This window comes from Anomaloglossus baeobatrachus, chromosome 10, assembly GCF_048569485.1.
Source record: "Anomaloglossus baeobatrachus isolate aAnoBae1 chromosome 10, aAnoBae1.hap1, whole genome shotgun sequence".
Taxonomy (NCBI): domain Eukaryota; kingdom Metazoa; phylum Chordata; class Amphibia; order Anura; family Aromobatidae; genus Anomaloglossus; species Anomaloglossus baeobatrachus.
The window spans coordinates 42,130,191-42,157,829 of NC_134362.1; the positions used below are offsets into that span (position 1 = coordinate 42,130,191).

Here is a 27,639-nt window from a genome sequence, read left to right on the forward strand (position 1 = left end):
TTATTTGGGGCTAAAGGGATCATGTCACGTTCAAAGTTACTTCCCATAGCTGTAGGTAAATAGTATCTGCAGTTCCATAATATTAAAATCATTCCTGGCTACAGTACTGGAGCAGCGGCTGCAGGGAGAAAATAAACATATCCTCCCTGTAGCTGCTTATTGGGACAATGCAGGGAGTGTTTAATCACCGATCACTATATAGTGACCCTGGCTGTAATCAATCCCAGGCATTTTGACAGCAAGATCGGCGCACGTGCAACAGAGCAGGCTGTCAATAAACAGTCTCCTCTAACTGCTCTCTGCACCGCTCCTATAACTGAAGGCAATTGACTTCTTAGAGGATATAAGATCCTTTTCTCCCTATAACATTATAACACTACATGCAGATGATATCTACAGGTAAGCAGTGCTTTTGGACCCCACCGAGGTGACAAATAATTTACACAGATGAATGTCAGCTGCAAATGCGGTTTACCAGATCAGGTCGTAATTTAGGCTTTGTTCACATGTTGTGACCATGGTATGGTTTTGGTTTTTTTTTTTGGCATGTTTAAAGGGAACCTGTCACCAGATTTGGAGCCTATAAGCTGCGTCCACCACCAGTGGGCTCTTATATACAGCACGTTACAATGCTGTATATAAGAGCCCAGGCCGCTGTATAGAACGTAGAAATCACTTTATAATACTCACCTAGGTCGCTCCAGTGCAGACTGGTCAGATGAGTGTCTCCGTTCTGAGACCAGCGCCTCCTCTTTCGGCCATCTTTGTCCTCCTGAAGCCAGCGTGTATGACGTGTCCTAAATCATGCACTTGCTGGCCCGGAAGTCCTGCCCAGGTGCACTTTGATATGCCCTGCTCAGGGCAGATCATAGTGTGCCTGTGCAGGACCTAAATACCGACCTGTGTGCATGATGTAAGACACGTCATGCACGTTGGCTTCAGAAGGAGGACCAAGATGGCCGAAAGAGGAGGTGCTGGTCCCGGAGAACTGACACTCATCCGACCAGTCTGCACCGGAGCGACCTTCTAGGTGAGTATTATAAAGTGATTTTTGCGTTCTACACAGTGGCCTGGGCTCTTATATACAGCAGGTTAGAATGCTGTATATAACAGCCCGGTGGTGGTGGCCGCAGCTTATAGCCACCAAATCTGGTGACAGGTTCCCTTTAACACTGCAGTTATTATAAACGTTGCGGAAAGAAAAAAGCACCGAGGCTGCAACATGTGACCGGAGCCTTAAAAGGATCTTGTCAGGAGACTTATTGCCCGGATCCCAGGCGTAATGAATCGGAGCCCGGCGGTGTATGTTTAACTCTGAATTGATGCAGTGTTTCAGGGAAGACTTTGTAAAGGTGGCCGGACACTGTGCATCTAGGATGACCAGTCTGATTCAGATTCCCGGCGGATTCTACCGGATCTTATATTACTGACCTTTCTCCTTCTTGGAGAGCAGAGATCTTCCTGTCCCAGAGCGGTGTGGGAAGAATTCACCGGGTTCCGTAATCTGGACTAGGCGTGCGAAATTTAAAATGTTGCAACGTTTCGGAGTAAACCCCCCCTACACTGCTGCAGTAATGAAGCCGCTGTCTAATGCTGCCCGTTCTCGGGTTCCTTTTTAATTCATGCAAATTATCTTTCTAATGGAGGTTTGTGCTGAAAGCTCCGGGGCCGGTTTGGTGTTTTGACAACACTGCTTTCTGTAAAGCGTTATCACAATTACGTCAGTGTTCACACGTGTCACTCATTGATGTGAACAGTAGTCTGGTTCTTCTCAGTGGTCAAGGTCACTCTTTTAGCAATGTCCTTGACTGCGCTTGCTGTTTTCATAGGTATCTAAAATCTTGCCATGTTTTTTTCTTCACTCACCAATGAACACCATGTGTTTATCCATAAAGTCAAGAAATTTAATTCAATATATTACACTGTGTAATGTTAAGTGTCAAAGTACAGAATACGTGAGAATAAAGCCTTAAAGGGGTCGACAGGTCATCAATAGTGATGAGCGGGAACTACCGTGCTCAGTAATCGTAACTAGTGATGAGCGGGCACTACCATGCTCAGGTGCTCAGTAATCGTAACTAGTGATGAGCGGGCACTACCATGCTCAGGTGCTCAGTAATCGTAACTAGTGATGAGCGGGCACTACCATGCTCAGGTGCTCAGTAATCGTAACTAGTGATGAGCGGACACTACCATGCTCGGGTGCTCAGTACTCGTAACTAGTGATGAGCGGGCACTACCATGCTCGGGTGCTCAGTACTCGTAACTAGTGATGAGCGGGCACTACCATGCTCGGGTGCTCAGTACTCGTAACTAGTGATGAGCGGGCACTACCATGCTCGGGTGCTCAGTACTCGTAACTAGTGATGAGCGGGCACTACCATGCTCGGGTGCTCGATACTCGTAACTAGTGATGAGCGTGCACTACCATGCTCAGGTGCTCAGTAATCGTAACTAGTGATGAGCGGGCACTACCATGCTCAGGTGCTCGATACTCGTAACTAGTGATGAGCGGGCACTACCATGCTCAGGTGCTCGATACTCGTAACTAGTGATGAGTGAGCACTACCATGCTCGGGTGTTCAGTACTCGTAACTAGTGATGAGCGGGCACTACCATACTCAGGTGCTCTGTACTCGTAACTAGTGATGAGCGGGCACTACCATGCTCGGGTGCTCAGTACTGGTAACTAGTGATGAGCGGGCACTACCATGCTCGGGTGCTCAGTACTCGTAACTAGTGATGAGCGGGCACTACCATGCTCAGGTGCTCGATACTCGTAACTAGTGATGAGCGGGCACTACCATGCTCAGGTGCTCGATACTCGTAACTAGTGATGAGTGAGCACTACCATGCTCGGGTGTTCAGTACTCGTAACTAGTGATGAGCGGGCACTACCATGCTCAGGTGCTCTGTACTCGTAACTAGTGATGAGCGGGCACTACCATGCTCGGGTGCTCAGTACTGGTAACTAGTGATGAGCGGGCACTACCATGCTCGGGTGCTCAGTACTCGTAACTAGTGATGAGTGGGCACTACCATGCTCAGGTGCTTGGTACTCGTAACTAGTGATGAGGGAGCACTACCATGCTCGGGTGCTCTGTACTCGTAACTAGTGATGAGAGGGCACTACCATGCTCGGGTGCTCAGTACTGGTAACTAGTGATGAGCGAGCACTACCATGCTCGGGTGCTCAGTACTGGTAACTAGTGATGAGCGAGCACTACCATGCTCGGGTGCTCAGTACTGGTAACTAGTGATGAGCGGGCACTACCATGCTCGGGTGCTCAGTACTGGTAACTAGTGATGAGGGAGCACTACCATGCTCGGTACTTGTAACTAGTGATGAGAGGGCACTACCATGCTCGGGTGCTCAGTACTGGTAACTAGTGATGAGGGAGCACTACCATGCTCGGGTGCTCAGTACTGGTAACTAGTGATGAGGGAGCACTACAGTGCTCGGAATGAGCAGTTGGATGCTCGGACGGGCTTGACTCGTTTAAAGTGTAATGGGAGTCACTGGAGAACGCAAGCAAATTTTTTTGGGAAGATCTTCATTGACTTCCATTATACTGGGTACATGAGTCAAGCTAGTCTGTGGCCGACTGCTTGTTACGAATCCTGAGCATGGTAGTGCTCACTCATTTAATCATCCATATCTGGGGTCTTCAGGACAGGTCATTAATATTGGTTTGGTGGGTTTATACACCAGCTATCTCCACTGATCGTCTTACACAGGCTGTCAGCGGCTGGATGTAAATACATCGAACAAATGCGGTGTCAACCTCCAGTTGCTGTGTATCGGATACTGCAGATCAGCTCCTATTCGAGAGGAATTGACCTGCAGTGTCCTGTAGTGGAGAATAGAGGTCATCAATATCTGGTTGACCGGTTAACCAAGTTAAGGGCGAATTAGTGTAAAGTTAACTAAACTGGTCAATATTGATGGGACTGGCCAATTTTTTTATGGGTAAGGAGACCTCCAGGACCAGGAATGTTGCATCTCTCCCCTTATTCTCATGGACGATAAGCCCACCACCAAAGGTGTTCTCCACTTCTCCCACCAACAACTTGTACACTTGGTCAACCAGACGTGCACGAGGTGTCGGAGGAATGGGTTTCTGCTCATGGTGTAAGAGTATCTTTAGTGTACGACAATATTTTGCACTTATGTAATCTGATTGTCCCCTTTTTTTTAGTGGTGGCCTGAGTAACATGCTGTTTCACTGCTCGTTGCCGGAAGATGTGATCTGTTTGGGCAATGAGCCCCGGAGTATTCTCCTGCGGATATACGGCGCGATCTTACAGGTGGGTGAACTCGTCAGATAAAGTTGTGTATATTGTTGTGTATTTACCCTATAAGTCTGTTTTGCAGACATGAAAGATTTGCGAATAGTGTTCTTTCCGATTTGTGCATACTGCCGCCTTTTGTACATTCAGTCTTCATACCAAATTTTGTCAGTCATTACGGCACTTCGCCGTATCGAAAATGTCTATTGGACAACCGAAGTAAAAGCTTATCCCTGCTTCTGCTATAAAACCCCAATTCCTCTGCATCACCCCCACACAGGCAATGGCATATCCAATGCAGCACGATCGTTAGACCGGGCAATTCATGAACGAACGTTGCTTCCAGTTATAGAAAACTTCTGATATGTCAAACATTTTCTTCGTCCCCATCTGAGCTCCGAGACCCCCTAACGATCGGTAGAGTGAAGCTACTAAAGTGCTTGATAGATCGATGACCAGCTTTGGCTTCTGACTGCTTTTCTCCCGTTCTCCCGACAGCCAAGGGACGTGCATGTCTTACTGGCAGTCTTTAGCTCTTTAGCGTAACGCCCAAAAAATAGAAAGGGGTTAGAAGAGTTTGTGCCCTTTAGTCACTTAAAGGGATTTGGAAGTTTGTGGTTTGATCAACTCATTTGACCCCTATGATTCCTGCCAATCTCAAACAGCATTGGCATAGTAAAGAAAATAATTGGAGTCAACAGCAGACATTCTTCTTCCTACAGAATTTGTGTGGATGGCCATTGTATGCAGTGGTTGCCTAAATAAAGTGCTGACCAGGACCAAAAGCTGACTCTTCTTTTGAGGTTGCTGTGTCTCTTTAGTGCGGTTCAAAGTAAGAACCCCACTAATCGGACAGCAATGACCCATCCAAGCCATGTCGCACCAATGGGTTTGAGGGCACTTTTAGACAGCCGAATTCTAGCAGATTGTGAGGAGGTCTCTGCGCCCAAAACATCCGACATATCAGAGGTTTTCTGTATCCTGAGGCCACAACTTTTTTTCAAAAATGAAACCTGGCAAGTCATGCAGCCCGAACCATGGGAAAAATGAATCGGAGAAGGGGGCAGTGTAAGTTTTATCTGAAACGCAACTAGTGCAAGAGTTTACGGAGGCATCGCCTGGCAAGAATGTCTAGAGGGACTTGTCAGTCCAGACCTCAAAGGTCCCGTCTCTTAGACGAGGCATCTGAGACGGATGGTCCTCCACCGGCTTCTCTTGAGTTTCAGAACAGTGCATCCGGTCTCTGATTCTTGCCGCCTGTATGGTTGGGGCAGGATGAATCTCGTGACAGGTTCCCCTTAATAAAAATAAATCTGCATTTGCCTTTATTATCCGGGCCTACGATCTCTTGCTTAACCATCCGTGGCAGAAGTGACCATTGTGTGCTCTTCAGATTCAGTGTTTCCAGCTGATGGGTGGCGTAATTCTGAAGAAATGGCCGGAGACTGTAGATTGGCCATGCCAGGTTTAGAGGTAAATGCCACCTTACCCCACTGACCCTTTTTATCTCTTTATGGGTAAGTTTAAGAGATTTCCTTACAATCGAGGACCTCGATCTTCCACCAGATGCAGAGAACACGTGGATGGATCTTCATAAATGCCCATGAATCATCCGCCCCTTATCTCCTAGACGTGCGATCCATTAATAATCTTGTATGTGGTCGGTAAAGGAGTCAATTACATTCTCGAATATTTACAGATGGTTTTGTAAATGATTCATTAAACAGTCTCCTTCGTCTTTTGTAAGCCCATTAGAGCCAGTTCTCGGTTTTGAAGTACGAAGCTTTTAAGGTTATTATTGACTTTGGCAGCTTCTCTATTTACCGCTGGGTTCCCCCCCCCCCCAGTCTGTCTTAATCAAAGTCCAAACCAAGAGTCGTGTGGCCCGGACTTTGATATAGTCAGTAATATTCCTATCCGCGGTTAGTCACCCGTCCGTACTTGAATCATTGCCTTCAGTAACACGCCCAGGTACAGCTGTAGAAATCAATGCCTGCCGGCCCAGATTCCTGCCATTGACTTTGTGGCTTCTCCGACACTGACCTTGATCTCTGCATTGCCATTGTAAAAAGAAACCTGAGAAGACGAGTCATTCATGTTATCAAGATTAGTCCAAGAAAGGACCAAATACGATTCATGAGATGGGTAAAGCGTCCAGTCATGATCTAGATCAGACGTTCCCAACTTGTTTTTGGGTTGAGACAGGATGACTGTTCAAACCAAGCATAGATGCTTAGTTTCCCTTCTATCTCCAACATCCCCTCTTTTGATTGACCGTTTTGGCTTTATAGAGCCAGAGGAGGGTGGAGATAAGTGGGGAAACAAGCAGGTGGGCTTGAATGATTAGCCCTGCCATGATTACACAGAGCACATGAACTTGCTTTGAACAGTCTGTGCTCAGTCCCTTTTTTAAAGGAAGATTTTCAACAGAAAATAACTGTTCAAACCAAGCAGAGGTGCTTTCTTTCAACGTACTGAGTTTGCATTCGATTCTGCCCTCGTTTTTCTCCATTGACTGTTCTGTCTTCACTGGAGAGTTGAAAAACAAGTAGGTGAAAAGGAGGACTTAACCGCTAGGCCAAATAGGGGGGCACTGAGTGCACTGGTGCTTGGTTTGAACAGTCATGGTGTGCCGACGCGACAAGGTCTGCTAATGGTATGACCACCCTGCTGTGTATCACTATAGAGTGTGTTCATACGTGTTGTGTTATATATCACGCACATACCTGCCAACAACTGTGGAGCTAGACTTTGGAGGTTTAGAGGTTGTCCACTACTTTAACATTGATGGCCTAGCCTTAGGATAGGTCATCGGTCTGATCGTCCGGGGTCCAACACCCTGCACGCCGGCTGATCAGCTGTTCTCATTGCTAGTAGTGGCTGGAAATGTTCAGATCCATTGATGTCCTAAGGATAGGACATCAGTGGTAAAGTAGTGGCCAACCTGTTTAAGAATCACATGTGGCTCACAACATAATGGTTAGGAAACTATCTAGATCAGTAAGTAGACTGCTTTCCCAGACTTGGAGACCCAACCACCAAGATTTTCATATATGAACTAAAGCCAGTGCTATACTGGCGCTATCATGCTGATGCTAAATCTACTTTTCATTGAGATCGGATGTATACTTTCTGAAATATAGGCAAGTAAAGTTTGTGAAATACAGTTATTTGAGAAGTGCTGCAGAATATTTATATGTGGGTCAGATTTTGCTAGTTATTTTTCCAGTGTCCCTCCTCCTGTCCTTCCTTCCCCCGCCTCTGTCCTTCCTTCCCCCGCCTCTGTCCTTCCTTCCCCCGCCTCTGTCCTTCCTTCCCCCGCCTCTGTCCTTCCTTCCCCCGCCTCTGTCCTTCCTTCCCCCGCCTCTGTCCTTCCTTCCCCCGCCTCTGTCCTTCCTTCCCCCGCCTCTGTCCTTCCTTCCCCCGCCTCTGTCCTTCCTTCCCCCGCCTCTGTCCTTCCTTCCCCCGCCTCTGTCCTTCCTTCCCCCGCCTCTGTCCTTCCTTCCCCCGCCTCTGTCCTTCCTTCCCCCGCCTCTGTCCTTCCTTCCCCCGCCTCTGTCCTTCCTTCCCCCGCCTCTGTCCTTCCTTCCCCCGCCTCTGTCCTTCCTTCCCCCGCCTCTGTCCTTCCTTCCCCCGCCTCTGTCCTTCCTTCCCCCGCCTCTGTCCTTCCTTCCCCCGCCTCTGTCCTTCCTTCCCCCGCCTCTGTCCTTCCTTCCCCCGCCTCTGTCCTTCCTTCCCCCGCCTCTGTCCTTCCTTCCCCCGCCTCTGTCCTTCCTTCCCCCGCCTCTGTCCTTCCTTCCCCCGCCTCTGTCCTTCCTTCCCCCGCCTCTGTCCTTCCTTCCCCCGCCTCTGTCCTTCCTTCCCCCCCCGCCTCTGTCCTTCCTTCCCCCCCCGCCTCTGTCCTTCCTTCCCCCCCCGCCTCTGTCCTTCCTTCCCCCCCCGCCTCTGTCCTTCCTTCCCCCCCCGCCTCTGTCCTTCCTTCCCCCCCCGCCTCTGTCCTTCCTTCCCCCCCCGCCTCTGTCCTTCCTTCCCCCCCCGCCTCTGTCCTTCCTTCCCCCCCCGCCTCTGTCCTTCCTTCCCCCCCCGCCTCTGTCCTTCCTTCCCCCCCCGCCTCTGTCCTTCCTTCCCCCCCCGCCTCTGTCCTTCCTTCCCCCCCCGCCTCTGTCCTTCCTTCCCCCCCCGCCTCTGTCCTTCCTTCCCCCCCCGCCTCTGTCCTTCCTTCCCCCCCCGCCTCTGTCCTTCCTTCCTCCCCCCCCCGCCTCTGTCTTTCCTTCCCCCCCCCGCCTCTGTCTTTCCTTCCCCCCCCCGCCTCTGTCTTTCCTTCCCCCCCCCCCCGCCTCTGTCTTTCCTTCCCCCCCCCCCCGCCTCTGTCTTTCCTTCCCCCCCCGCCTCTGTCCTTCCCCCCCCCGCCTCTGTCTTTCCTTCTCCCCCCCGCCTCTGTCTTTCCTTCCCCCCCCGCCTCTGTCTTTCCTTCCCCCCCCCCGCCTCTGTCTTTCCTTCCCCCCCCCCCCGCCTCTGTCTTTCCTCCCCCCCCGCCTCTGTCTTTCCTCCCTCCCCGCCTCTGTCCTTCCTTCCCCCCGCCTCTGTCCTTCCTTCCCCCCCGCCTCTGTCCTTCCTTCCCCCCCGCCTCTGTCCTTCCTTCCCCCCCGCCTCTGTCCTTCCTTCCCCCCCGCCTCTGTCCTTCCTTCCCCCCCGCCTCTGTCCTTCCTTCCCCCCCGCCTCTGTCCTTCCTTCCCCCCCCCCCGCTCTGGGAATAACCAACAAAACTTTACCCACCTATTAGATATTGTGCAGCACCTATCAACAGTGCATTTCACAAACTTGCCTGTATTTCAGAAAGTATACATCCGATCTCACAACTACAGGTATGTATAGAATCAGCCTGATAGCCTCAGTATAGCACTGGCTTCAGTTCATATATGAAAATCTCGGTGGTCGGTCCTCTTTAAAAATATTTATAAATTTTGACTTTCAAAAAGTTAAAATTAGACACTGACGTGTTCTCTTGTTTTACGGCCACTTCTTGTATCCTGCTCTGGTGTAATGTGCACCATGCCGACTCGATAAGCAAGTTTTAGAGTAAATATTCGGGAGCACTGAAAACCTCATCCTACGCTTTGCCCATATGCTGCTTTTTTTTTTTTTTATTTTTAGATTTTTTTTTTTATAAAGCTAGTGTGTTTTGCTTATGCCATATGAGATACCACTGTCTTATTAAACCATGCACATTCAATTTTTTTTTTTCAATTGACTTTAAGTCTTCCTAACAAGTTTTACTATTTTCAACACCCTTTAACAGTCTGTCCTGTTCTCCGGTAGCAGCAGGACGGCCACATTGTCTCACGCCAAGAGAAAAAAGGATAATGTCCTTTCTCTTCTGGATACCGGGCAAATATCTATTTTTCTTTCACACTAGGACTTGGGTAAAGACACGGACTAGATCACTTTATATCAAGAAAACAGACGGTGCAAACTGTTGTGGCTGCTAATGCTAAACCTTACTCTCGATAGTATCACAGCCCTTCTGTTCCAGCTATCCCGAGTAGTTTTATTTCTTATTCTTATATCATTATTAAATATTTTGCAGAATATTTTTTTTTTATTGCTTGGTATAAAATGTTCGACAGTTTTACATTCCATTATTTTATTGCTTTTATACTGATTTTCTATTAATGTTCCAAATTGGCACAATATATTGTGCAATATTAAATGCCAGTGTATTAAAAATCCTGTTTTTCTGGCATTTTTTTGCAGCTTTGTTGGGTGGGTTTTGCGGGTGGAGACTAATCATTGCTGGGGCAGGGTGTTATACCTCTTTAGTTGTATGTGCATGTGTTCTTTGCTGCAGGCGTACCCATGCCATCGTGCCTTGCACACTCTGGTTTCCAGGTGACAGACACGATCCACGGTATAGTATGCAACCTCGGAGTCAGAGCATTCATTATGTTAAAGCTTTTTTTTATTAATTATATAAGCAATGATATATATTTTGCATGCATCAGTATGTTTTTATATATGCTTTATGGACTGTGCTTCAGGCCAAAATGAACTAATCAGGCAATACGTTAGTCCTAAATTAGACGTTTTGCAACTTTAATCCAGTCCCTATTGTTAGAAGTAAAACCTGACTGAAAAATGACTTGCTATTCCTTAAAGGGAACTTGTCACCAAATTTGTCCCCTATAAGCTGCGGCGAGCACCAGTCAGCCCTTCTATACCGCATTCCAGAATACTGTACATAAGGCCTAAGACATGGCATGAAAAACTGACCAAGTGGAATGCGATAAAACATTGCATTCCACTCGGACCAATATTGGCCTGTGTCAGCACCCATAAGCAATTTTCTCAGCCCCAATTGGACCGAGAAAACAGTCGCAGCATGCTGCAACTGTAATACAAGACTTTCTCTCGCACCCATTCAAGTCTATGGGATGAGAGAAAGATCACAATGCACATGCAGTACACCGGTGTACCGCGAGTGCAGGGCGAGAAAGGCAATAGCCGGCAACGGAGGAGAGAAGGAGATAAAACCCTCCCGCCCCTCCTGGGCGCCAGCCCTGCCCCTCCTGGGTGCCGGCCCTGCCATCGTAGCTGAGATCCGATCGCATTTAGACCTCAGTTGCAGTGACACCCGGCTCCCGCTGTGCTGCCAGCGTGAGCCGTGCCATGCGAGGATCACATTAGTCCCCTGTGGCCATGGCCTAAGAGCCAAGCTGCTCTGTAGAACATAAAAAAAACCCTTTTATTATACTCTCCTAAGGGGCGGTCTGATGGGCGTTGCTGATCTCGGTCCGGCGCATCCTATCTTTCTTGCTGTATGTGGGTGACGCGTCCTACATAATCCATAGTCTGCCATTGTGCTCCTGCACATGTGTCCTTCTCTTCCCTGCTATGGGAGAGAAAAGTACTGTAATGCAGCAGGTGCGGGGAAAGGTCAAAGACCTCCCGTGCAAGCGCACTACAAAACTTTGCGCTGCTATCAGCCGGGCAGAGAACAGTGCGCATGCGCAGGAACACAATGGTGGACTGTGTGGATGACTTAGGACGCGTCAGAGAGGAGGCTCTGGGTCAAGATCAGTGATGCTCATCGGACCCAACCGCCCAGCAGGTGAGCATAATAAAAGGTGTTTTTTACATTATAAAGCTGCCTGGGCTCTTATATACAGTATTCTAGAATGCTGTATATAAGGGCCTACTAGTGGTGGCTGCAACTTATAGGGGACAAATCTGGTGACAGGTTCCCTTTTATTTTCTAATGGGACTAGAACCGAAAACACAAAATAATAAAAATTCCACTAAGTGATCAAAAACATAAATTGGTCTAGTCTAGCCCTAACCTCTCTACATAGCACAGCGAAACCTCTCAACATCGCTTTAAAGGATTGTCAGCAGGTGTATGCTGCATGATCGGTATAACTGCCATACAATCCTTCATCAGGTGTTGGACAGGACTCCTTATATACAAAATAACTATCCTGTCTGGACAACTCAAATATCTGATGAAGGATTTTCTGGCAGTTAAACAGATCGTGCAGCATAATTTTCAAAGGAAGTTAGAAAAGTTTAGAACTCTTCATAATATAAATGTTAGGTCCTATAGATCTGGTGATACTGTTTTACCTTTGTAAATGTTTTTGGCCATTTATGAAATTGTTGAATGTCAAAGTAGGAGTCAGGACTGTGTCTTACTGACTCCACAGCTCCTGTATGTACGTGTGCACCCAAGTCCTTGAAATTTGGCTTTTCGGGGGCAGATTACTCTTTCCACAATTTAGGTAGAAAGCAACCTTACTCTTAAATGTCAGCCCTGGGATCCCATTTTGGCTGATAAAGTGAGATTTTCTGATCACCTAGTAAATTGCATTATGCACCACTGGCATTAAACTACTTATAATTAGCAATATGCAGGCACATCAGTCATTTATTAGATTGTTCTGACAGGCCGACTGCGCTTCCCATACACACAGAATAATTGATCATTTTGGGCGTGTAGAATGCCATTATTCTTGGCAGCACATGTTGTTTACTTGACGTGCTGCCGAAGACCATGGTTTTTAAAGAGAACCAGTCACCAAATTTGGCCCCTATAAGCTGCAGCCATCACCAGTGGAGCCCATGCCGTATAACATGTATATATTTTATTATTTTATTATAATAATTTATTATTTATTTATTTTTATTTTACTATTTTTTTTTTAATACAATTAATAAATCAATATAACATAATTAATATTTATTATAGCTCTTGTATAATATGCTGTATATAAGAGCCCAGGCTGCTGTGTAGAACGTAAAAATTACTTTAATACTCACCTAAACAGTTGGTGCTTTGACTGGGCAGATGGGTGTCTCCGTTCTCCAGGTCCGGCACCTCCTCTTTTGGCCATCTTTGTCCTCCTTCTGAACCCTGGGTGCATGACATGTCCCAAGTCATCCACACTAGACTGCATTGAGGTCCTGCGCAGGCGCACTACAATAATTTGATTTGCCCTGCTCAGGGCAGCACAAAGTGCTCCTGCGCAGTACCTCAGTGCCGGCTAGTGTAGATGACTTGGGACGCGTCATGCACCCAGGCTTCAGAAGGAGGACAAAGATGGTCAAAAGAGAAGATGTCGCACCTGGAGAACGGAGACACTCATCCAACCAGTCTGCACCGCAGCGACCGTTTAAGTGAGTATTATAAAGTGTGTTCTACACAGCGGCCTGGGCTCTAATATACAGTATGTTAGAATGCTCTATATAAGGGCTCACTGGTGGTGGCCGCAGTTTAGTCACCAAATCTGGTGACAGGTTCCCTTTAAGCTTAAAAATGATTTCACATGATGAACATAAGTCTTGCTCATTTGTCAGGCGATCGGTGGAGTCAGGAGTTAGGCTGGTGTCACACTTGCACAAGGATCACATCTCACTGGCCGCCGGCTCTCCTGACAGGAGCGTGTCAGCTGAATTGAAAGACATGAAACTGACAAGCTCCTCTCAGGAGAGCCGGCGGCCAGTGAGAAGTGATCCTCACACTTTAGGTGTGTTTACACTGGAAAATAAACAGGGTAGGACCGCCTAAACCTGGAGACATTCCCTTTCAAAAATAATCCTCCAAAAGATGAAAAAAAAAATGAAAAATCTCCTATCAATTGACAGTTTGAGTTTTTTCTTTGTAGATGAAACTTTCTAGATTCCATTGTTTTCGAGAGAGGTTCTGAGAACTGATTTTCACCTTTATGTAGCCCTGTTGTAGGGAGCACTGATCAATCCATAGGTCCCAGTCCACTTTTGATAGACCTATTGAAAGAATAAGCCTCGGATAAGTTAGGCCAAACCGGCTTAGTTCATTTTTGGTTCTGCACAAGCTTCCATAAAATACCAACTATGCTTAGAAACCAGGTTTCGGACTTGTCCATTCTACTCGTACATTATGCATTTCCCTTAAAGAGCCCAAAAAATGGCTGACACTCCTCGCCCTATTGCATCTTACTTTTCTTATATTAAAGCCCCCCTACTCATTTCCTATGAATGTGATCTGGTTCTTCACGCATCTGTTCCCAATTCAGCCGTCATGAACCAGTTTTACGTTACGATTTGAGCCAAGTTAATGACTTGTGCTCGGTTATCAGCACAAGTAATGATTTGGCCCAATTTTACCATAATATTCATCTCCCATTTTGCATAAGATGGACTAGTCATGCTGAAAAGCCTGCTTTCTGATCTATTGGCTATAGTTGGTTGTCGCCATTTCTTCCTGGGTACAGTATAAGAAATGTTGTTTTCTCTGTTGCCCGTTACCCTTTACCTTCGTGTGTTTCCATGCAGGAATGTTGGTAAGCTCTTTACAATAAAGGTATGTCTTGTCACGTCTGACAGCTGACTGTTAGCTTCTTCCAGGGACGCTTTCATCAGAAAATGACCAATTTACATATTTTTTTTTTGTTGCATGCATTTATTTTTTATATTACGATCTTTATTAGCAAAAAATCATTAATCTTGCAATTTGCACGTTGGCCAGTGTGCCTTTTTTTAGACTTGTATCTACTGGAAGAGTTTTTTCAGCAGTCTCATGATCAGCAGAGGAAGGATTACAATGATGCCCAAGTGAAAATACAGGATTTGCCAATAGATGTCTCAGTTGACCCCCTTCTACTTTCACAATCCTTTGTACATGCTTATTAGATGCTTCAATTTAAAGACATTTTGGCTATGTACATGTATTGTTTCCTGAATCGGCAAATTGGGCTAAGAGTCGAAGTGACAAATACAGGATTTAACAATACGATATGTCTGAACTGACCTTTCTACTGTTACAATCCTTGTACATGCTCATTAGATGCTTCAATTCAAAGAATAGGGTCTGAGACATTTTAGCTATGTACATGTATTGTTTCCTGAATTGCGAAATTTGTCTAATAGCAGTGGTTAATACAGGATTTACCAATAAGCAATGCCTTGGCTGACCTCTTTCTACCTTTACAAGCCTTTGTACATGCTCATTAGATGCTTCAATTTAAAGAATTGGGTCTTTGACACTTTGGCTATGTACATGTATTGTTTCCTGAATCGGGAAATTGGTCTAAGAGCCTCAGTGTCAAATACAGGATTTACCAAAAAGCAATGTCTCAGCTGATCTCATACCTTCACAATCCTTTGAATTAAAGCATCTAGTGAGCATGTACAAAGGATTGTGAAGGTATGAGATCAGCTGAGACATTGCTTATTGGTAAATCCTGTATTTACCACTGCTATTAGACCAATTTCCCGATTCAGGAAACAATACATGTACATAGCTAAATTGTCCCAGACCCTATTCATTGCGTTGAAATATCTAATGAGCATGTACAAAGGATTGTAAAGGTAGAAAAAGGTCAGCCAAGGCATTACTTATTGGTAAATTTTGTATTTGCCACTGTGGCTTGTAGATCAATATCCCGATTCAGGAAACAGTACATGTACATAGCTAAAATGTCCCTGACCCTATCCTTTGAATTAAAGCATCTAGTGAGCATGTACAAAGGATAGGGTCAGGGACATTTTAGCTATGTACATGCACTGTTTCCTGAATCGGGATATTGATCTACAAGCCACAGTGGCAAATACAAAATTTACCAAGAAGTAATGCCTTGGCTGACCTTTTTTCTACCTTTACAATCCTTTGTACATGCTCATTAGATATTTCAATTCAAAGAATAGGGTCTGGGACAATTTAGCTATGTACATGTATTGTTTCCTGAATCGGGAAATTGGTCTAATAGCAGTGGTAAATACAGGATATACCAATAAGCAATGTCTCAGTTGACACCCCCCCACCTTTGACAATCCTTTGTACATGCTCATTAGATGCTTCAATTCAAAGAATGGGGTCAGGGACATTTTAGCTAGGTACATGTATTGTTTCCTGAATCTGGAAATTGGTCTAAGAGCCGCAGTGGCAAATGTGAAAATTGCAAAAGTTCTAATTTTTATTAAGTGTGATATCTAAAAATATATTTAAATGCATATTACACAAAAACGTGGTTTAAATAGGTAATTTTTCTGATGATGGTTTCCCTTTAAATGATAAAGTTAGAGCGGAATATGTAAATGTAAAGAGCAATAATGTATGTTGGGGTTGGTTTCTGTATTTTCTTATGTAACATCACATGATTGTCAGTCTAATGTTATGACTGATATAATGTTGGGTAGGTTACAGGCTGCACGCTTGTATTGGGGGCTCACATTTGGGGAGACCCTCCAGGAAAACCTGGATTTGGCAAATATTAAGACACCGTATGCGCTCGCTGACATGCTTTGTGTTGACTCATTACATGCCATTTCTTGTTCGTTAAATGACTCCATTGTTTTTCGCAGATGTCTTGTAACAAAGGGGAGAATCAGGAGACTCAAAGGGAGAATTTCTTCCAGGTGAGTAGTTTTGTAATGGACGATCTTAGAGGAACGGATCATTGCAATGCAATGGATGGGATTCGGATGGGCTTGTCCCACACATACCTGTAGGGAAAAATTAAAATTTTGTTGTGGCAGAATTTTGCTATGTAATCTGAGAGCAGAGTAATTTAGGGGCAGTGACCCTGATTCTAGCAACGTTACCAACCTGTGGGTTTCAATAAAATCAGTGTTTTATCAGCAGGCAGACTAGGAAGTTTTTCAATTTAGTCCTCCCGCTCCGTGCAACCCCACCACTGATTGCCAGTTTTCTACCTATGCACTTTGTACACATTGCAGCCAATCAGTGATGCTGGCGGGTTTATACACAGCTCCAGCATTCAGAGAATGGCTAGATCTGCAGCGGAGATAACAGGGATTTTATCAAAACTGCACCAAGCAGCCCAGTAAGTGACACATCACTGGAATCAGGGTCTCTATCTTTACATCATGCAGTTCTCAGATTATATAACAAAAATCTACTGATCGATCCCCTTTAACCCTAGAAAGCATACCTGGGGCCTCGCAGGCCTGCTAAGGCTACTTGTTTTCTATGGTTGATTTCTATGGTTGCGCGTTCTAGGGTTAAGATACACACATGACATTTTAATAGCTCTCATTTTGCCTATAATAGAAAATAATAATCAGAGCAATTTTTTTCATTTGCCTTAAAGTCATAAATAAATGTTTTATGTTTAGATATAAAAAAACTGTACTTTTTTTTTACTTTTACTTTTTTTTACCTTTTTTTACCTTTTTTTATTTTTACTTTAAATATTTTTACTTTTACTTTTAATATTACTTTCTTCGGCGCTCCATTGGGAGACCCAGACGATTGGGTGTATAGCTACTGCCTCCGGAGGCCACACAAAGTATTACACTAAAAAGTGTAAGGCCCCTCCCCTTCTGCATATACACCCCCCGTGGGATCACGGGCTCCTCAGTTTTATGCTTTGTGCGAAGGAGGTCAGACATCCATGCATAGCTCCACTGTTTTTAGTCAGCAGCAGCTGCTGACTATGTCGGATGGAAGAAAAGAGAGCCCATACTAGGGCCCCCAGCATGCTCCCTTCTCACCCCACTTTTGTCGGGTGTTTGTTAAGGTTGAGGTACCCATTGCGGGTACGGAGGCTGGAGCCCACATGCTGTTTTCCTTCCCCATCCCCCCTCGGGGCTCTGGGTGAAGTGGGATCTTACCGGTCTCCAGGCACTGAGACCGGGCTCCATCCACAGACCCAGAGAACCTGCTGGATATGGAGCTGAGTATCGTCAGGGACAGGGCCCTGCTACATTAAGGTACTCTGTGTCTCCGTACACATCGCGCACACACACACCAGCATTGCTGGGAGTGCTAGTGCGCCGGGGACAACAGCGCGGAGCGCTTGTGCTATTATTCACTGCAGCTTAGCTGAGTGAATTTATGTGTTAGAAACTGCCGCGCCGGCCGCTGCGGGGTGTTTTACACTGTGGCGCGGCTGGGACTTGTGGTGCGCCGGGGACTTCCGCGCTGGCCGTGCATAGGACGGCCGCGCTTATTACTCGAGTCCCCGGCTTTGCGGCCTAGTTTTCACTTCGTTCCCGCCCCCAGCCCTGCCATTCAGGGGAGGGGCGGGACGCTGTACAGACAGTCAGCGCCGAGAGCTGGAGTCTGCTTTGCATTCTCCAGCCCCCTTCACTGGACACAGTGGGACGCCAGTTTCCCGCTCTTGTCGGGGGCACGCCCACGGCCCGCCCCTCTTCACAAGACGCCGGCAGCCATTCCTGCACGCAGTCTGGGCTGGAGAAGGGAGACAAGCTCTGGGCAACCAGTCACAGGATTCGGGCGACCACACACCCGCCTTTGGGCGGGCGGTAAGCAGCACCTGAAGTGCTGACCCCACTAATGCCATTTGTACTTTATGCCTAGATGGCTAGACTACAGCAGCAAAAAGCAAGGGTGCTAAGGCACAGGCTTTCTAGGCTGCTTGTATTGCATGTGCTGAAGTGTTCATTTGTACTTTATGCTGGTATGCTATACATTGCACTGTACGGTCGCTATTCCTGGCTATATATACTCCTAGATGGCTAGACAACAGCAGCAAAAGAGCAAGGGTGCTAAGGCACAGGCTTTCTAAGCTGCTCATATTGCATGTGCTGAAGTGTTCATTTGTACTTTATGCTGGTATGCTACACACTGCACTGTACGGTCGCTATTCTTGGCTATATACTCCTAGATGGCTGGACAACAGCAGCAAAAAAGCAAGGGTGCTAAGGCACAGGCTTTCTATGCTGCTTGTACTGCATGTGCTGAAGTGTTCATTTGTACTTTCTGCTTGTATGCTATACATTGCACTGTACAGTCGCTATTCTTGGCTATATGCTTCTAGATGGCTAGACAACAGCAGCAAAAAAGAAAGGGTGCCAAGGCACAGGCTTTCTATGCTGCTTGTACTGCACGTGATACTGTTCCACACGGCAGGTTCCACTGTCCCCATTGTGTGCAATGCTCCCCTGTAGCACTTGGTCAGCCGGGGTCTCTGCTAGAGGTGGCTAAAGGAACCACCTGTGAACCCTATCCAGGGACAGGGACGGAGTTGCAGTTTCGGCTGATAGGTCTGTGACTGTGACTAACATCTTAGAGATTTGCAGTCCAGACGGACCATGGGCAATGTTGATACGCCCTCATTTGGAACAAATCAGTGCTCCGGGGGGGTCCCATGCATCCCAGGGCGCAGGCTCTGACACGGACGACAGTCCCAGACAGTCTAAGCGAGCTCGCTGGGAGCGGCACTCGGCTTCATCACTGGTTAGGGTCCCAGCGGGACTCTCTGTATGATGAGGCAGACGTAGCTGATCAGGACTCTGATCCTGAGACCGCTCTCAATCCGGATACTCCGGATGGTGACGCCATAGTGAATGATCTTCTAGCGTCCATCAAGGGAATGTTGGATATTTCTCCCTCAGCTCCTCCGGTGGAGGAGTCAGCTTCACAGCAGGAGAAATCCCTTTTCAGTATCTCAAGCGTATATTGAGTACTTTTCTGGCCACTCTGACTTCAGAGAAGCAATCCGGAAACACCACACTTATCCAGATAAGCGTTCTCCAATCGGATTAAGGATACACGTTATCCTTTTTTCTCCCTGACGTGGTCAAGCGCTGGACCCAGTGTCCAAAGGTGGATTCCCCTATCTCCAGGCTTGCGGCTAGATCCATAGTTGCAGTGGAAGAGGGGACTTCACTTAAAGATGCCATTGACAGACAGATGGTCCTCTGGTTGAATTCTGTCTATGAAGCTATCGGCGTGTCGGTTGCTCCGGCATTCGCAGCCGTATGGGCATTCCAAGCTTTTTCAGCTGGTCTTGCGCACGTGGACACTGTCACATGTACATCTGTGCCGCAGATGGCGTCCTTAACCTCGCAATGTCTGCATTGCGACTTACGCTATTAATGCTGTCCTGCACTCTACGAGCCGTACGTCAGTGGCGTCCGCCAACTCCGTGGTTTTACGCAGAGCCTTGTGGTTGAGGGAATGGAAAGCAGATTCTGCTTCCAAAAAAGTGCTTAACCAGTTTGCCATTATCTGGTGACAGACTGTTTGGTGAGCGATTGGATGAAATCATTAAACAGTCCAAGGGTAAGGACTCTTCCTTACACCAGCCCAGATCAAACAACACAACAGAGGAAGGGACAGTCGAGGTTTCGGTCCTTCCCAGGCTCGGGCAGGTCCCAATTGTCCTCGTCCAAAAGGACTCAAAAAGCTCAGAGAGGCGCAGATTCCTGGCAGGCTCAATCACGCCCAAGGAAGGCAGCCGGAGGAACCGCTACCAAGGCGGTTTCCTCATGACGTTCAGCTCTCTCTCTCCGCATCCGCGGTCGGTGGCAAACTCTCCCGCTTTGGCGACATTTAGCTGCCACAGGTCAAAGACCGGTGGGTGAGAGACATTTTGTCTCACGTGTACAGGATAGAGTTCTGTTCTCGTCCTCCGACTAGATTTTCAGAACTTCCTCACCTCCCGACCGAGCCGATGCTCTTCTGCAGGCAGGAGTGGTAATCCCTGTTCCTCCTCAGGACCAAGATACGGTTTTTACTCCAATCTGGTTGTGGTACCAAAAAACAACGGCTCTTCCGTTCCGTTTTGGACCTAAACCTGCTCAACAAGCACGTGAAAACCAGGCGGTTCCGGATGGAATCCCTCCGCTCCGTCATTGCCTCCATATCTCAAGGAGATTTCCTAGCGTCAATAGACATCAGGGTGCTTATCTCCACGTGCCGATTGCTCCAGAGCACCGGTGTTGGCTACGATTCCTTATTGAAGACGAGCATCTTCAGTTCGTAGCCCTGCCCTTCGGTCTGGCGACAGCCCCACGGCTTTTCACAAGTTCATGGCAGCAGTGGGAGTAGTCCTGCACTCTCAGGGTCACTCTGTGATCCCTTACTTGGACGATCTACTTGTCAAGGCACCCTCTCAAGAGGCATGCCAACACAGCCTGAACGTGGCGCTGGAGACTCTCCAGAGTTTCGGGTGGATCATAAACTTTTCAAAGTTAAATCTGACACCTACCCAATCGCTGACATATCTTGGCATGGAGCTTCACACTCTCTCAGCGATAGTGCAGCTCCCGCTGGACATACAGCGTTCACTACAGACGGGGGTGCAGTCTCTCCTTCAAGGCCAGTCACACCCCTTAAGACGCCTCATGCAGAGGCAGTCCTTTTCGCGCAGTTTCATCTGCGTCCACTTCTATAGGACATTCTTCACCAATGGGATGGGAAGTCAACGTCCCTAGACAGGAACGTACCCCTTTCTCAGACGGGCAAGGACTCTCTTCAGAGGAGTCCACCCCTCAGATCAATGTTCTGGAAATCTGGGCAGGGTATCTTGCCCTGCAAGCCTTCCAGCAGAGGCTGGAAGGCAAACAGATCCGAATTCAGCCGGACAACTTCGCAGCGGTGGCATACATCAACCACCAAGGCGGAACACGCAGTCGGCAAGCCTCCCAGGAAGTCCGGCGGCTTCTGATGTGGGTGGAAGACAGAGCATACACCATATCCGCAGTTCACACCCCGGGCGTAGAAAACTGGGAAGCAGACTTCCTCAGTCGCCAGGGCATGGACGCAGGGGAATGGTCTCTGCACCCGGACGGGTTTCAAGAAATCTGTAGCCGCTGGGGGAGGCCGGACGTCGACCTACTGGCGTCTCGGCACAACAAGGGCCCGATTTTCATGGCGCGGTCTCACGATCAAAGAGCTCTGGCGGCAGGCGCCTTAGTTCAGGATTGGTCGCAGTTCCAGCTACCCTATGCGTTTCCCCCTCTGGCACTGTTGCCCAGAGGGCTACGCAAGATCAGCTCCGATTGCCGCCGCGCCATCCTCGTCGCCCCAGACTGGCCGAGGAGGTCGTGGTACCTGCATCTGTGGCATCTCACGGTCGGCCGACCGTGGGCACTACCAGACCGGCCAGACTTACTGTCCCAAGGGCCGTTTTTTCCATCTGAATTCTACAGCCCTGAACCTGACTGTGTGGCCATTGAGTCCTGGATCCTAGCGTCTTCAGGATTATCTCAAGACGTCATTGTCACCATGAGACGGGCTAGGAAGCCGACGTCTGCCAAGATCTACCACAAGACGTGGAAGATATTCTTATCTTAGTGCTCTGCTCAGGGAGTGTCTCCCTGGACATTTGCATTGCCTACTTTTCCTTCCTTCCTGCAATCTGGTTTGGGAAAAGGTTTGTCGCTCGGCTCCCTTAACGGACGAGTCCCAGCGCTGTCTGTATTCTTTCAGAAGCGCATACTACGACTTCCTCAGGTACGCACGTTCCTGCAGGGGGTTTGTCACATTGTCCCTCCGTACAAGAGGCCGTTAGATCCATGGGATCTGAACAGGGTACTAATTGCTCTCCAGGAGCCGCCCTTTGAGCCTCTGAGGGATGTTTCACTTTCTCGACTTTCACAGAAAGTGGCCTTTCTGGTAGCGGTCACGTCTCTTCAGAGAGTGTCCGAGCTAGCAGCGCGGTCATCCAAAGCTCCCTTCCTGGTGTTTCACCAAGACAAGGTAGCGCTGCGCCTGATTCCGGGGATTCTCCCTAAGGTGGTATCCCCCTTTTCATCTCAGTCAGGATATCTCCTTACCTTCCTTTTGTCCTCATCCAGTTCATCGATATGAATTGGATTTGCATTTGTTGGATCTGATGAGAGCGCTCAGAATCTACATTTCCCGCACGGCGCCCCTGCGCCGCTCGGATGCACTCTTTGTACTTGTCGCTGGTCAGCGCAAAGGGTCGCAGGCTTCCAAATCCACCCTGGCTCGATGGATCAAGGAACCAATTCTTGAAGCCTACCGTTCTGCTGGGCTTCCGGTTCCATCAGGGCTGAAGGCCCATTCTACCAGAGCCGTGGGTGCGTCCTGGGCATTATGGCACCAGGCTACGGCTCAGCAGGTGTGCCAGGCGGCTACCTGGGCGAGTCTGCACACCTTCACCAAGCGTTATCAGGTGCATGCCTACGCTTAGGCGGATGCCAGCCTAAGTAGAAGAGTCCTGCAGGCGGCGGTTGCCTCCATGTAGGGAAGGGCTGTTTTTACAGTCCAAACTTGAGGTATTAATTTACCCACCCAGGGACTGCTTTTGGACGTCCCAATCGTCTGGGTCTCCCAATGGAGCGCCGAAGAAGAAGGGAATTTTGTTACTTACCGTAAATTCCTTTTCTTCTAGCTCCAATTGGGAGACCCAGCACCCGCCCCTGTTCCTTCGGGATTTCTTTTTCGCTCCTAATTGGGAGACCCAGACAGTGGGTGTATAGCTACTGCCCTCTGGAGGCCGCACAAAGAACTACACTTAAAAGTGTAAGGCCCCTCCCCTTCTGGCTATACACCCTCCCGTAGGAGTACAGATTCCTCAGTTTTAGCTTTGTGCGCAAGGAGGTCAGACACGCACGCATAGCTCCATTGTTTTTAGTCAGCAGCAGCTGCTGACTATGTCGGATGGAAGAAAAGAGGACACATAGTGTCCCCAGCATGCTCCCTTCTCACCCCACTGTATGTCGGAGGTGTTTGTAAGGTTGAGGTACCCATTGCGGGTACGGCGGCAGGAGCCCACATGCTGATTCCTTCCCCATCCCTTTTTACAGGGCTCTGGGTGAAGTGGGATTTACCGGTCTCCAGGCACTGAGACCGTGCTCCATCTACAGCCCCTGGAGAAGATGCTGGATGGAGCGGAGTACATCAGGGACATGGCCCTGCTTCCTCAAGGTACTCTGTGTCCCCGTGCATTTGGCGCTCACACCGCAGCATGCTGGGTGTTGTAGTGCGCCGGGGGACATCAGCGCTACGGCGCTTGTGCCAGGCCTCATTCAGCTTCGCTGAAGCAGGCACACTTCTAGGAATCGGTCGCGCCGGCCGCTGGGACTGCGGCGCGGCTGGCACTTGTGGTGCGCCGGGGACTTCAGCGCGGCCCGCGCTTTTACGGCGGCCGCGCTGATAACTCGAGTCCCCGGCTTTTGCGGCCTGCTTCCGTTCGTTCCCGCCCCCGGACCTGCCAGTCAGGAGAGGGGCGGGACGCTGGCCACGTCTAGGAACGGTCATGCCGGCCGCTGGGACTGCGGCGCGGCTGACACTTGTGGTGCGCCGGGGACTTCAGCGCGGCCCGCGCTTTTACGGCGGCCGCGCTGATAACTCGAGTCCCCGGCTTTTGCGGCCTGCTTCCGTTCGTTCCCGCCCCCAGACCTGCCAGTCAGGAGAGGGGCGGGACGCTGGCCAGTGCATCAGCGCTGAGGGCTGGAGTCGTTTTTACATACTCCAGCCCTCACAATCGGCACAGAGGGGACACTGTTTCCCGCACTTTTGTTTGGGAACTCCCACGGACCGCCCCTCTCCACAGACGCCGGCAGCCATTCCTGCTGACACGCTGAGCTGCAGAGGGGAGCCGGGGAGACCCAGACAAGGAATCTGCAGCCTCTTACCCGCTATTCAGCGGGCGGTAAGCAGCCCTCAGGGCTCACCCCCTCTTGTGCCAGTATTATTCTTAGTATTTTGTTTCTACAAATACTTTGTATTGCATAGCGCTGGTCGCCCTTTGGCTATAGACTCTCTCACATTGCAGAGAGCCAGCAACATGTCGTCCGTAAAACGCAAGGGTGCCAAGGCACAGACATTATATGCCTCCTGCACCGCTTGTGGGACTTTTCTACCGGCAGGCTCCACGGACCCCCATTGTGTGCAGTGCTCGGCCCCTGCGGCGCTTGCACAGTCGGGACCTCTGCTGGACGTGTCCCAGGGTGTACCACCTGTGAATGCTGTCCAGGTGACAGGAACTGAGTTTGCAGCTTTTGCTGACAGAATGTCTCTCACTATGTCACAAATTCTTGACACATTGCGAGCTAGGCCTGTACTTCAGGCCACGGACACTGTGCAATCATTGCCCCCTGGTCCCCCTCAGCTCCAAGCTCCGGGACGGGCATATACACCTCAGGGTGAAGACTCTGACTCGGACGATGGCCCCGGGCAGCCTAAGCGGGCTCGCTATGACGGGCCTTCACATTCATCTCAATGGTCAGGATCCCAGCGAGATGAATCTATGGGTTATGAGGCGGACGTAACTGATCAGGATTCTGATCCTGGGACCGCTCTCAATCTAGATACACCAGATGGTGACGCCATAGTTAATGATCTTATATTTAACATCAATAAGATGTTAAATATTTCCCCACCAGCTCCTCTTGTGGAGGAGTCAGCTTCGCAGCACGAGAGAATCCATTTCAGATACCCTAAGCGTACTTTAAGCACTTTTCTGGACCACGCTGACTTTAGAGACGCAATCCAGAAACCCCACGCTTATCCTGAAAGGCGTTTTCCTAAACGGCTTAAAGATACACGCTATCCTTTTCCCCCTGAGGTGGTCAAGGGTTGGACCCAGTGTCCAAAAGTGGATCCTCCAATTTCCAGGCTTGCAGCTAGATCCTTGGTTGCAGTTGAAGATGGAGCGGCACTTAAAGATGCCACTGACAGGCAGATGGAGCTCTGGCTGAAATCCATCTATGAAGCGATTGGAGCGTCATTAGCGCCTTCTTTTGCGGCCGTATGGGCACTCCAAGCTATCTCAGCCGGGCTTGCACGAGTTGACTCCGTCACACGTGCATGTGCCCCGCAGGTAGCACCATTGACCTCGCAAATGGCGGCATTCGCGTCGTACGCGATTAATGCTGTTCTTGACGCTACAAGCCGCACGGCAGTGGCGTCAGCCAACTCCGTTGTTTTGCGTAGGGCCCTGTGGTTGAGACATTGGAAAGCAGATTCTCATTCCAAGAAGTGCTTAACCAATTTGCCTTTTTCTCGTGACCGATTGTTTGGAGAGCGTTTGGATGAAATCATCAAACACTCCAAGGGTAAGGACTCATCCTTACCGCAACACAGACAAAACAGACCCCAACAGAGGAAGGGTCAGTCTGGTTATCGGTCCTTTCGAGGACCGGGCAGGTCCCAATTCGCCTCGTCAAAAAAGACTCAAAAAGACCAGAGACGCTCAGATTCTTGGAGGTCTCAGTCACGCCCAAAAAGGACAGCCGGAGGAACCGTTGCCAAGACGGCGTCCTCCTGACTTGCGGTCTCCGATTCCCACACCCGCGGTCGGTGGGAGGCTTTCCCACTTTGGCGACATCTGGCTGTCACACGTCAAAGACCGTTGGGTGAGGGATATTCTGTCTCACGGGTACAGGATAGAGTTCAGTTCTCGTCCGCCAACTCGTTTCTTCAGAACTTCTCCACCACCAGACCGAGCCGATGCTCTGTTGCAGGCGGTGGCCGCTCTAAAGGCGGAAGGAGTGGTGACCTCCGTCCCGCTTCAGGAACAAGGTCACGGTTTTTACTCCAATCTGTTTGTGGTCCCAAAAAAGGACGGATCGTATCGGCCCGTCCTGGATCTAAAGTTGCTCAACAGACACGTAAAAGTCAGGAGGTTCCGGATGGAATCCCTACGCTCCGTCATAGCCTCAATGTCTCAAGGAGATTTTCTAGCATCAATAGATATCAAGGATGCGTATCTCCACGTGCCGATCGCACCAGAGCATCAGCGTTTCCTACGCTTCGTCATACACGACGAACACCTACAGTTCGTAGCGTTACCTTTCGGTCTGGCAACAGCCCCCCGGGTCTTCACCAAGGTCATGGCAGCAGTAGTAGCTGTTCTGCACTCGCAGGGTCACTCGGTCATCCCGTATCTAGACGACCTGCTTATAAAGGCACCCTCTCAAGAGGCATGCCAACACAGTCTGAAGGTGGCACTAGACACTCTCCAGAGTTTCGGGTGGATTATCAACTTTCCAAAGTCTCATCTAACCCCGACCCAATCTCTGACTTATCTTGGCATGGAGTTTCATACTCTATCAGCGATAGTGAAGCTTCCACTGGACAAGCAGTGCTCGCTACGGACTGGAGTGCAATCTCTCCTTCAGAGCCAGTCGCACTCACTGAGGCGCCTCATGCATTTCCTAGGAAAGATGGTAGCAGCAATGGAGGCAGTCCCGTTCGCGCAGTTTCATCTGCGCCCTCTACAATGGGACATTCTACGCCAATGGGACGGGAAATCGACGTCCCTCGACAGGACTGTCTCCCTCTCTCAGACTGCCAAGGACTCTCTCCGTTGGTGGCTTCTCCCCACCTCATTGTCACAGGGAAAGTCGTTCCTTCCCCCGTCCTGGGCAGTGGTCACGACGGATGCGAGCCTATCAGGGTGGGGAGCGGTGTATCTCCACCACAGGGCTCAGGGGATGTGGACTCTGGAAGAGTCCACCCTGCAGATCAATGTTCTGGAAATCAGAGCAATCTATCTTGCCCTGCGAGCCTTCCAACAATGGCTGGAAGGCAAGCAGATTCGGATTCAGTCGGACAATTCTACGGCGGTGGCGTACATCAACCACCAAGGGGGAACACGCAGTCGCCAAGCTTTTCAAGAAGTCCAACGGATTTTGACGTGGGTGGAAAGCAGAGCGTCCACCATATCCGCAGTTCACATCCCAGGCGTGGAAAACTGGGAAGCAGACTTTCTCAGTCGCCAGGGCATGGACGCAGGAGAATGGTCCCTTCACCCGGACGTGTTTCAGCAGATCTGTTGCCGCTGGGGGACGCCGGACGTCGATCTGATGGCGTCACGGCACAACAACAAGGTCCCAGTTTTCATGGCACGGTCTCACGATCACCGAGCACTGGCGGCAGACGCCTTGGTTCAGGATTGGTCGCAATTCCGACTCCCCTATGTGTTCCCACCTCTAGCATTGTTACCCAGAGTTCTCCGGAAAATCAGGTCCGACTGCCATCGAGCCATACTCGTCGCTCCAGATTGGCCAAGAAGGTCGTGGTACCCGGATCTGTGGCATCTCACGGTAGGCCAACCGTGGACACTACCAGACCGTCCAGATTTGCTGTCTCAAGGGCCGTTTTTCCATCTGAATTCTGCGGCCCTGAACCTG

General features: G+C 49.1%; 1 protein-coding gene across 1 annotated transcript in view; it reads left to right on the forward strand.

Annotated features, from left to right (window-relative positions):
• LOC142254978 (choline kinase alpha-like) overlaps window positions 1-27,639 on the forward strand; it is a 69,441-nt gene that overhangs the window by 9,833 nt on the left and 31,969 nt on the right. Inside the window, exons 2-3 of the mRNA XM_075326384.1 lie at window positions 4,200-4,308; window positions 16,126-16,179. Of these exons, the coding sequence (XP_075182499.1) occupies window positions 4,200-4,308; window positions 16,126-16,179 (163 nt within the window). The remainder of the gene's footprint in view (window positions 1-4,199; window positions 4,309-16,125; window positions 16,180-27,639) is intronic.